The sequence below is a fragment of the Helianthus annuus genome, chromosome 17, assembly GCF_002127325.2.
Source record: "Helianthus annuus cultivar XRQ/B chromosome 17, HanXRQr2.0-SUNRISE, whole genome shotgun sequence".
In the NCBI taxonomy this organism is placed as follows: Eukaryota; Viridiplantae; Streptophyta; class Magnoliopsida; order Asterales; family Asteraceae; genus Helianthus; species Helianthus annuus.
The window spans coordinates 29,286,454-29,297,224 of NC_035449.2; the positions used below are offsets into that span (position 1 = coordinate 29,286,454).

General features: G+C 40.4%; 1 protein-coding gene across 1 annotated transcript; it reads right to left on the reverse strand.

Annotated features, from left to right (window-relative positions):
• Positions 1–9,215: 9,215 nt before the first annotated feature.
• On the reverse strand, positions 9,216–10,531 carry LOC110923940 (protein FAR1-RELATED SEQUENCE 5-like). The gene is made up of 2 exons (XM_022167992.2): positions 10,010–10,531; positions 9,216–9,839 (listed from the first exon to the last, which is right to left on the reverse strand). Exons 1-2 carry the CDS (start codon positions 10,529–10,531, stop codon positions 9,216–9,218), a joined length of 1,146 nt encoding a protein of 381 aa, XP_022023684.2.
• Between the last annotated feature and the right edge of the window lie 240 nt (positions 10,532–10,771).

The window sequence follows — 10,771 nt, forward strand, 5'->3', positions numbered from 1 at the left end:
AATTCCAGAAGACATAAGTATCCCTATCATCCATATCCTGGCTCCTGCTATTGAAAATCAAGTGGCCATGGAAATAGAAGAGGATACTGTAGTAATCCCTAGTGAAGAAGCTCAATCTTATGCAGGATCATGGGTCTCACCAATCATGAAATACTTGCAAGACGGAGAGATTCCAATGGGAGAAAATCCTAGAGCTTTCAGGATCAAGGTATCTCAATTTACAATCTTAAATAATGTGCTATATAAACGATCCCTTGCAGGACCATATTTAAGATGTATTGAGGATCCTGAAATTAAAGAAGTGTTGAGAGACTTCCATGAAGGAGATTGTGGAAACCATACTGGGGGCAGGGCATTGTTCTCAAGGATCCTTAGAACAGGATACTACTGGCCAACCATGAAAAGGGATGCTGTAGAATATGCTAGGAAATGTGATCCTTGTCAAAGACACAGCAATATCCTTCATCAACCAGCTGAATTGCTACACCCCATACCATCCTCTTGGCCATTCATGAGATGGGGGATGGATATAGTTGGCAAGCTCCCTAAAGCACCTGGTGGAAAAGTATTTATGCTTGCCATGACTGACTACTTCTCTAAATGGATAGAAGCTGAAGCTTTTGCTCAAGTCAGAGAAAAAGAAGTTATATCCTTTATCAAAAGAAACATTATAACTAGATTTGGCATTCCCTCTGAAATTGTATGTGATAATGGTTCCCAATTCATTGGAAGCAGAACTGCTAACTTTTGTGACAGTTGGGGAATCAAGATGATAACATCAACACCAGTTCATCCACAAGCCAATGGCCAAGCAGAATCATCCAACAAGATCATCATCAACAATCTGAAGAAGAAGCTGGGATCCAAGAAAGGAAAATGGGCAGAGGAATTACCTTATGTGCTATGGGCTGATAGAACAACTCCCAAGAATGCCACTGGTCAAACACCCTTCTCTTTAGTATTTGGGGCAGAAGCAGTGATCCCAACAGAAATGGTGATCCCAACTGCTAGAACAAGTGCACGTGATCCTGAAGAAAATACTACAATCATGGCTCAGGATTTGGATACTATTGAGGAAATCAGGGATCTGGCTAGGATAAGGATGGCAAGCTACCAACAAAGAATGGCTGGTGCTTACAACAAAAATGTTAGGATAAGGAAGTTCCAAGTCGGAGATATGGTGTTGAGAAAAACATTCCAAAACACCATCAATCCTGCTGATGGGAAATTAGCACCAAAATGGGAAGGCCCTTACTTGATTGAAGCTGAAGCAGGAAAGGGGGCATACAGATTGCTAACTATGGAAGGAAACTTATTACCAAGAGCCTGGAATGCTGTTCACTTAAAGAGATATTTCATGTGAACATGATCCTTCAAACATGTGATCCATATATTGAAGTATCCTTGAAGGATCCCGATGATATCAGTGATCCTTACTCTGGTAATGTGCTTGTCCTAAAACTATTACATTTCCTTACTTTTTACTAAAGGATAAGGATCCTGTATCCTTCATCCTCTTCTCACGAACCATTTGAGTTATGATAGTTCAGGTATCTATGGCATATCGTCAGGAATCTTCAAAAGCAACGCAGATCCTTGGGCTTGTCCCCAGTTATCCTTGGGATTATCCCCAGTTTCCGCCAGCAGCGCACGATGATCCTGATATAGTTCACGTCTTTGGGACCAGTACCCACTTCCGGGGCTGACAACCTCATCGTACTGGCTATACCCAGGATCCTCCGTATAATGGTAGACGTACCATACATCCGTTCCTAAGGTTTCTAACGTTTTCACGTTAGCTAAGGTTTTGACATTTTCATGTCACTAAGTTTGGATAGTCGCCAGTAAGGGCCATACTCCAGTTTACATACGATCCTTTGGGCTTGTCCCCAGTTATCCTTTGGGCTTGTCCCCAGTGATCCTCCGGGATCATCCTCAGTTATCCTTTGGGCATGTCCCCAGCTACTAATTTATCTTTTACAATGGCTTAGTCCCAAGATATGTTCCATTTTTCAGGTTTTCGAAGATTAAACAATTAAGGATCCTTAATCCTTATTATCCATTAAAGTCTTACTTATGATTATCCCGATTAAAGGGTAGGATCCTAACTTGGATCCTCAGGTATGATCCTTAACTATTTTTTTTAATTTCATTATTCATTTGAATAACCTTTAGACCTTGACAACTGAACCTATGATCCTTAAAATAAACTACCTTGAAAATTTTCGATTATAGGATATTTGATCCAGGATCATATCCTAAATTTCTTGAACATGGTTTGCTCAACTCTCGTTACTCTAACAAATATGTTTCTAAAACAAACTGGAAAATAAAAAGATAAATAAAGGATAATAACACAAGATAAGCGACAAAAGTTTAAGATTTTATTAACGAAAGGATTAACCCTTCAAAAGTTGTCAAAATTGCCAACCCACGTTTCTACCAGCAAAACGTGGCCCGTCCACATGGGTTGGCAAAGGGTGTCCATTGTCTATGCGGTCTTAGCAGGTACAGGAAAGTAAAAGCGGCAGGATCACAAAGGCTTCATCCCCCAAACAGAGGATCCCTCCACCTTTTGTAATCCTACCTATTGTTCGAAGGATCCAGGATCCTTTACCTTAAAAACTATTGTTCAAAGATTACAGACCATAAATTGTTCACAAACCATCAACAACCACAAAAAAACCACTACCAATCCTAAAAAATTGGGCTCCGGCCTAGTCTCGAAATATCCATCATCGCCCAATCCAGCAGCTCACACCTTTGCTGCTCCATCACCACCAGCTTCTCCACCCTGATCCTTCTCAGCATCACCACCTTCCAGCATGGGGATCTCCTCTGCTTCGTCCTCATCCTCCAGCTCTGCCAATCTTGCCTTCCAACCCTCCACGTCCCATGAGCTCTTGTCAAAGGCAGGATCCTGAGCCTCCGCAGCCATTTGTAGTTGAATCTTGTACATAGCAGTTGCGGCAGAGACCTTGGCATCCTGGATGATCTCCTGCTTCTCGCCATCCATATCAATTAGCCTTTGAGCAGCCTCATCCTTTGTAGCCCGGAGTTCCTTCTCAAGATCGGCTATCTTGAGATCCGTTAACACGCCCATTTGTTGAAGGTCGGCGATTTGGCTCTCCTGATCCTCGACATGGCCAAGGTAGGTCTCAATCTCGGCAAGTTTCTGCAAAAGAGAAAAAAGGTAAGTTCAGGATTAGGTGATCCTCAAAAAAGCAGGATATACAGGCAGGATATACAAGCAGGACATTAGAGAAGGATAACCAACAGGGGCAATGATCCTTACCTCATTGACATAGTCAAGGAACTGTTGGCGGATCAGGGGAAATCCTTGGAGATCCTCAGAAGTCTTCCTCTTCTTCCCCTTACCTCTAACAGGTGCTTTAGGAGCCGAAGCAGAGGGACTGGCAACAGAAGCCTTCTTTCGTGAAGACTTGACGTTGGCAAGTTCATCTATCCCAAACTTGGAGGCAGACTTGGCAGATTTGGCAGACTTCCCAACACCTACACAAACAAAACAAGATAAGTCCCCTTACTAATTAAACAATCTTACATATAACCTACTTTTTTATAAGGATACTTACTTGACATAGTGGCAGATGCAGAGGATACTTCTTGTGAATCTTGGACGATGACTTGGAAACTTCTGACCTCAGGATTGAGCTTTTTAAAAGCTAAGACTCTTTCTCTTGCAGCAGGGGTTAACTTAAGATAAGCAATGGATATAGCTGCACAAAAAATAAAAAAGACGTTAGTGATCCTCATCGTATGAGACAAGTCTGATAGTGATCCTTCCAGGATCCTCTACCCTACCATGAGTGGCCCATTCCTTGGGCAGATCCTTCCCATCTGGGATGGTATCCCTTCTAACAAAGAAAAAGCGACGCTTCCAGTTTGTGTCATTCTTAGTAACCTTGAAGACAGGGTGATCCTCCCCAGCTTTCCGTTTTAGCAGATATCGACAGGATCCAAACGTGGTAAGATCATAAAGTGCGGCCAACTCTGCCATCCCCAAATCAATCCCCTTCTGGTCGATGATCCTCTCGAAGGTATACAGGACCCTCCAGATCATCGGCATAGCTTGGATATAAGATATACCGGTTAAAGAAAAGAAGGATTGGGTGAAGGCTGGAAAAGGATACGAATACCCTATGGTGAACGGAGTAGCAGGAAAGGCCACCCAGACGTCTGAAACAAAGTCGCTCAAGGCAGTAGGTGTGAAGGATTTGAAAACAGCATTCGCCGGAAAGCAATGACGAATCCTGTCTACATGAGCATCAGTAAAGCAACATCTCTCCGTAGGAGAGTCCTTGATGATCCCTTGGTTTTTTAGGGGACTGCTCTTCTTGGAATCCTTATGTGGAGAATTTCGAAGCAACATACTCGTGGTGGAACAGAAACAGAGTAAAAGCAGAAAAAACAGAGCAAGAGAAGGAAGAAAGGAAAGAGAGAAGAAGAGAATACCTGGTCAATCTTCGGTAGCGATTATAAAGGGAAGATATCTCGAATTTAAATGCAGAGTGATCCTAACCCTATCTCCTATTTATAATCATGATTTGCAGGGATTGTCACATCTATGACGTAAGGGTTGCAACGGCTAGTTATCCGAGTCATTCGTTGCAGATAAGATCAAAGCAAAATATAACTCATTTATTTACAATAAACTCCTTATATTTTGGGGGCAATTGTTAGGGCTGGATTTTTATCATACGTGATCCTTATATGTGATCCTAACCAGTGATCCTTGTTTCTTTGGCAGACAGTGATCCTCAGCAGGACTTCAGGATCAGGATCATGGACCATTGAAAGGATCCTCATGCTAATAGTTACCTTCGTGTAATACAACATTATTTTGCAGGAACATCTGGCAGGATACGCTCTTAGCATCATAATCAAGGAACGCGTCTTCACAATTATAGCACGAGCTTAATCAAAGATAGACGTTGCAAAGGATATGGAGACTTAGCTTGATTTAAGGGCGGCAATTTAGGCTAGATTGTCTTTTATTTCTAAAGGGGTAATGAGCTGATTATTAGTCTTTTTACCTAAAATAGGTCACCTACACTTGTATATATAACACTCTTCCTCATTCGGAAGAACACACAACACAATTCTCACACGCTTAGACACTCGAAACTATAGTGATCCTTGTACTCAGCTCATTATCATCCGAAGTTGTAACTATATTTTTCTTATATTGAAATTGGTGATCGGTAGTTGCCATCACCCGAGGTTTTTTATGCCGGAGATCATACATTGATCAAGGGCTTTTTCCTCGTATAAATCATTGTGTCTTTGCATATTTCTCATAGAAGTGATCCTTTACTTTTATAATTAACCAAGCATCATACCCCGTTTACATAAAGTTTGGTTACATTATCCTTGTGTGATTTTTGACCAAAACACCTTGCACAGGGGACATCTTCATTGGGAGAATTGCAAAGGGATTGAAATTTGGTAATAGGTTTATACCCTATTTCTGGTATGAGCTTTCCTTTGTAAACGTCGTCTAAGTTTTTAGTAACATTATGTTTTATAAAAGGATAAGTATCCTGACATATTCTCAAAGTCTTTTTCAGGATATTTGATTAGGGTGTTTGAAACTAATGTTAGTTTGGAACTTTGATTATTTAAATATTGTCAAAAACTGGTTCTGGAAAAATAGATTGTTTATCAAAAACTTTCTACAAAGCTGAAGGGATGTTTGGAAGTTTTATCTAATAAAAAGTTTTTACAGTATATCGCTGAGCATACTAATCAGGATATTTTATAAGATAACAGTATGAAATTTTTTGCAAAAGCTAAGAGTTACACTAAGTAATGCAAGGTAACAGACAATAAGTCGAAAGATAGTTATATTATTAACAGGTCAAAAGTTGTGCTTTTGGTTTCACCTCAAACCGAGGCCCATCCGCCAAAAGCACGATTAGTTTTTACCATATTAGTGTAACGGTTGCAGGGTATATCTCCAAACAGGGCCTGTCCACCTACAACCGTTATCACATTCAAAACATGTTATACTAATTGATGACCAAGGGCTTCGTCCTAAAACCTAGGACCCATCCACCTTTGGTCATCACATTGTTCTAGTGCAGGAAATGTAAATTGTTCAAATGCAGAAAAGTAAATTGTTCAGACAATAACCACCATCAAATTTAAAAAGTGGGCTCCGGCCTCAGACAATAACCACCATCAAATTTAAAAAGTGGGCTCCGGCCTCGGCATAAACATCCATCATCGCCCACTTCGCTGCTTTTAAGGGGCAGCACCCTCTTCAACCATCGCTTCACCAGCACCCGCACCAGCATCACCATCGGGATTCTTCTCAGCATCACCATCAGCATCGGCCGCCGCATCTGCCGTCTTGGGAGGATCCTCACCAGCATGCTTTGCAGGACGTTCCACAAGGGTGCCTTTGAGATCCGCTAGTTTCGTTTCCCAGGCCTTGACGTTCCAGGAAGGGCATTCAAAGCCCAAGGCTCGGCTTCATAGGCCATCCTTAGTCTGGCTTGAAGAAGGGAAACCACAACGGATCCTTTAAGGCCATCCCGGTAAGAACTCATGTCCTGCTGGTATTGAAGGTGGGCAGCATCCAGCTTGGCTTGGGCGTCCTCGTTGGCCTTGTGTATAGCGGTTTGGTGCTCCTGAGTCATCGCCTTGAATTTATCTTCATAATGCTTAGACTTGGCGGCGGCGATCATCCCTTGGTCAGCAATGGTTTCTTCTGCTTTCTTGAGCTTGGCCTCCATCATCTTGTTAAGCCCACATGCATCCTCATAAAGGAACATGAGACGTTCCAGGCCCTGCAACCAAAAGCACAGGTATCAACATATGTGTAAAATATCCAGGATAATAGTTAACATACATGTGCAGGATACCAGATGAGGATTTTTACCTGATTAAGAAATGAAGTCATAAACCCACTGGCTTCATTGAATCCATAGTTCTCGTATGGGAAAGTCTCGGAGGTAGCCGGAGAATCTGTTTCTTTCCTCTTCCGAGCACTGGGAGCACGGGTCCTGGTGGCTGGAGGAGGCTTGGGAGTGGTAACGGCTTTTGAGCTGCTGGGTCTGGAAGACGTGGGAGCCTTAGGGCTTGGTTCTTTCTTTACCGGAATGGGAGCAGAGTAGCTATCCAATTCATCGAGATCAAAGACCTCAGGAGCTTTGACTGGGGCTGCATAAAAGGGAAAAACGCTTAACTCTTGAATAATCATAAATTATTATATTTGCTTCATATGTATTAATGTGCTTACCAGACATGTCGGAGCTGGATCTTTGGCTTGAACTTGCAAATGACAGGGAAAAAGTTCTCTCGCTCTCTGGGAGTTGATAAATGCTTTTGATTCTCGAATCTGATTCGGCACTTGGGGGTGCTAGATCTTTGAAATTTGCTGCACAAGAAATAAAGATGTCAGTTCAGGATATATTTTAGGATACGGTTGGGGATATTCCTAAAACCCTAAATCCTACCAGAAGTTAACCACTTTACTGGAAGATCAAAACCTCCAGTGATGGAATCCCTTTTTACAAAAAAGAACTTTTGTTGCCATTTCTCCTCATTCTTTGTGGCTTTAAGAACGAGAGGGTTTTTGGAGGTTGAGAAAAGGAGAAAACGACTGTTGCCATGAGAACGAAGGCGGTAGGCCATCGGGAGGTCTTCAATGCAGAGGTTGGGGACAAATCGCGATCTGATCTGATCTAAGGTCACCAGCACGCGCCAAACCATGGGCATGGTTTGGGCATAACTGAGACCAGTGAGTTCGAAGAAACGGGATATGAAAGCCGGAAAGGGGTATCGGAGTCCGATAGAGAAAGGGTAGGCCAAGAAGCACACCCATTCGTTGGAAGAAAAGTCCGATCGGACTTCTCTGTCGAAAGGGCGGATGATCGTACCAACAGGGAAAGCACCGGAAGCTTGCAAGGCAGCAATGTCAGCATTGTCGAAGGAGCAGACCTCTTTCTCGGGTTCTTTAAGAAGGTTTTGGGCTTCGAAAGTTGGGATTGAATCGCCTGTGTGGGATCTAGTTCCGCTAGCCATGAGGGATTTCTGTGGAGAAATAAAAAAAGAAACAGAGAAGAAGGAAAGAAAGGAGTTTACCTGAAGATTCCGGTGGAGATGATGGTTTATCAAACAAGAAGAGAGAAGATATAGGGGCTAAGTGGATAGCCATCGAGTAAAAAACGCGTGGGAAGTTGAACATTGTCACTTCAGATGTCGAATCATATTAATTGCCTCGATTCATGAGATAAGCTTTAAAATATATCCGTTGGATTGGTATACCAACCGATATATTTTGGGGACAATTGTTATGGGTCATTTTCTAAGCGTACATATCCTGACCAATATCCTGCCTTTGTTTGTTTATTTGTGACCAGGATGCTGGAAGAGGATATTGCTAATATCTTGGGCGATATCCTGAGATTTATTAATTAAACACGTGCAGGTTAATGGTTGAAAGCTACTAATGGTCATCAGGACTTCTTCTCCTTAAGACTCGGGTGAATTCGTTGTGAGGAAGTCGTTGAACCCGAAAGACTTGGTCCTCAACGTTCGAGTGGGAATATTCGCTGGATCCCGGGAGTTTAGGATAGTTAGTTACTTTATCTTTACTATAAATAGATGTGGCGGATCAGTTTAAGGCACACAATTTTTCACGAACACTCTCATACACTCTTGCTCTCTAGATTACGGCAGTCACCACACTTGTATCCAACTCACGTTGTAACACTTAGTTGATCCGCACCATATCCTGCACTGTATCCTGAAGTTTGAAGTAATAAGAAGAACTAGGCAGCTGCGATTGTCAGCTCCCGAGGTTTTATGCCGGCGATCTAGGTTGATCAAGGGCTTTCCTCGTACATCTCGTGTCATTAACTTTACTTTTTTGCTCATTGTTTGATCACAGATACGACTCTACATCCTGAGCCGTATCCTGAAACTGTTTTAGCAAATAACTCACTTAACATATTTTTGAACACATTTTTTCAGCACACTACCTCACTTAACTAATTTGTCACTAAATTGCTTCGGTAATTTTTGACCAAAACAATCATAAAATGCAATTAACCAAAACAAACTGATATTTATGAAGGATATCTCAAAACGTAGTAACAAAAAGAGATGAAACCTATACATCATAAAACGCAATGACAAATTTTTTTTTACTTATTGATATCTGATTTCGAAAGAATTTGTATACATAATTACATTGCATTGCTAGAACCTATAGCATTAAAAGAAACCTTATCTTTACAAGTTCGACTGTTATGTCCTTTTCCACCACATACACGGCACGATTTCTGGATCTTTGATGATTTCTGAATTGCAATCTCACGATTAGACTTGATCCTTTTTTGTACACCGCATCCTTTGGTCCTTATTTTGATGGGGACACGAATCATAGAATCAGATTTTTCTATGTTCCCTCCAATATCAGCAAATCTTTCTTTGCGAGTAGGAGGCGGCGCAGCAACCATAACCTCATCCGCTTTATCTATATAACTTTTAATATGATCCCTGTAACGACACAGTTCATCTAAATCGCCAACCAGCCTATTAACCACGTACTCATTTGCAACAACAATTTCTCTATAAACTTTATCAATTTCACTATTCCTACCAATTTCATCAAATCGAATATAAGAATGATTTGATCCCACTGAAACAACATCTCTCGTCCATCTTCTATGAACATATCTTCTAGGAAACTTACTAATATCCTCATACCGTAATACGTAAAATATATGGCGGCACAATATACCAAATTGTTCAAACCGTTTGCAAGAACAACTTAAACTTAAACCATCTTCTTCTTTGCTGTATTGCACCTGTAAATAAGATTAAAAAGCTATATAAAATTAGTGAAATGTAATATAAAACGCAATGAATAATAAATATAATACAGATATAACAATATGATCATATAATGTTAAAACGCAATTAAAGATGAAATATAAAACGCAATAGATATTTAAACAATATAAATTTAAAAAATTACCTTGAAAAAAGATGTGCATGGCTGTCTGAAATCCTTTATTTCAAAATATTGAACATCACCCACAGTATCAACAGACTTTGACATACACTTTGTAATAGCAGCATCAATTTCAATTTGAATATCCTTAAAAATTGTTTGGGTGTATATTTCTGATGCTTGTTTCTCCAATACAAAGTCACTCCAGGGTTTACACTCAATATACCTTGTATCATGATCATTCCTCCTATGCTCATGCCTTTGAATATCCATTGCAGTCTCAAAATGAGTGAAAAATTCAACAAGTGTACATCTTGGATTGCAAATCTGACCAAAGAAGTAATTCTCGCTTTCACATCTTGACGTAGTACGCATAAGCCCAGCCAAATCCTCTCCATGGTAATAAGCAGGAATCCAATCAAATTGAAGATCGTACATGTCTTTTAACCACTCATGATTTTCCAATCCAAAAGTAGACATTATTGAATGCCACTCAGTTTCAAAATCTTCTGGAATAATAGTATCATTCCAAACAACATGAGTCATTCTTGTATTAAGATCAGTGTTTGCTGACAAAACAGGACCAACCTGAATAAAAAGTTATAAAATCATAAAACGCAATAACTTAAAAACCAATATATTGAAAATGATAAACATAATGCATTGATTGTAAAACACAATTGTTTTGTAATTCTATTGTTATAAATGTTGGATCTTATTGTATAATACATAAAACGCAGTAATAAAACAATTATAAAATTGCAGTTTGTTATATCATAAAACGCA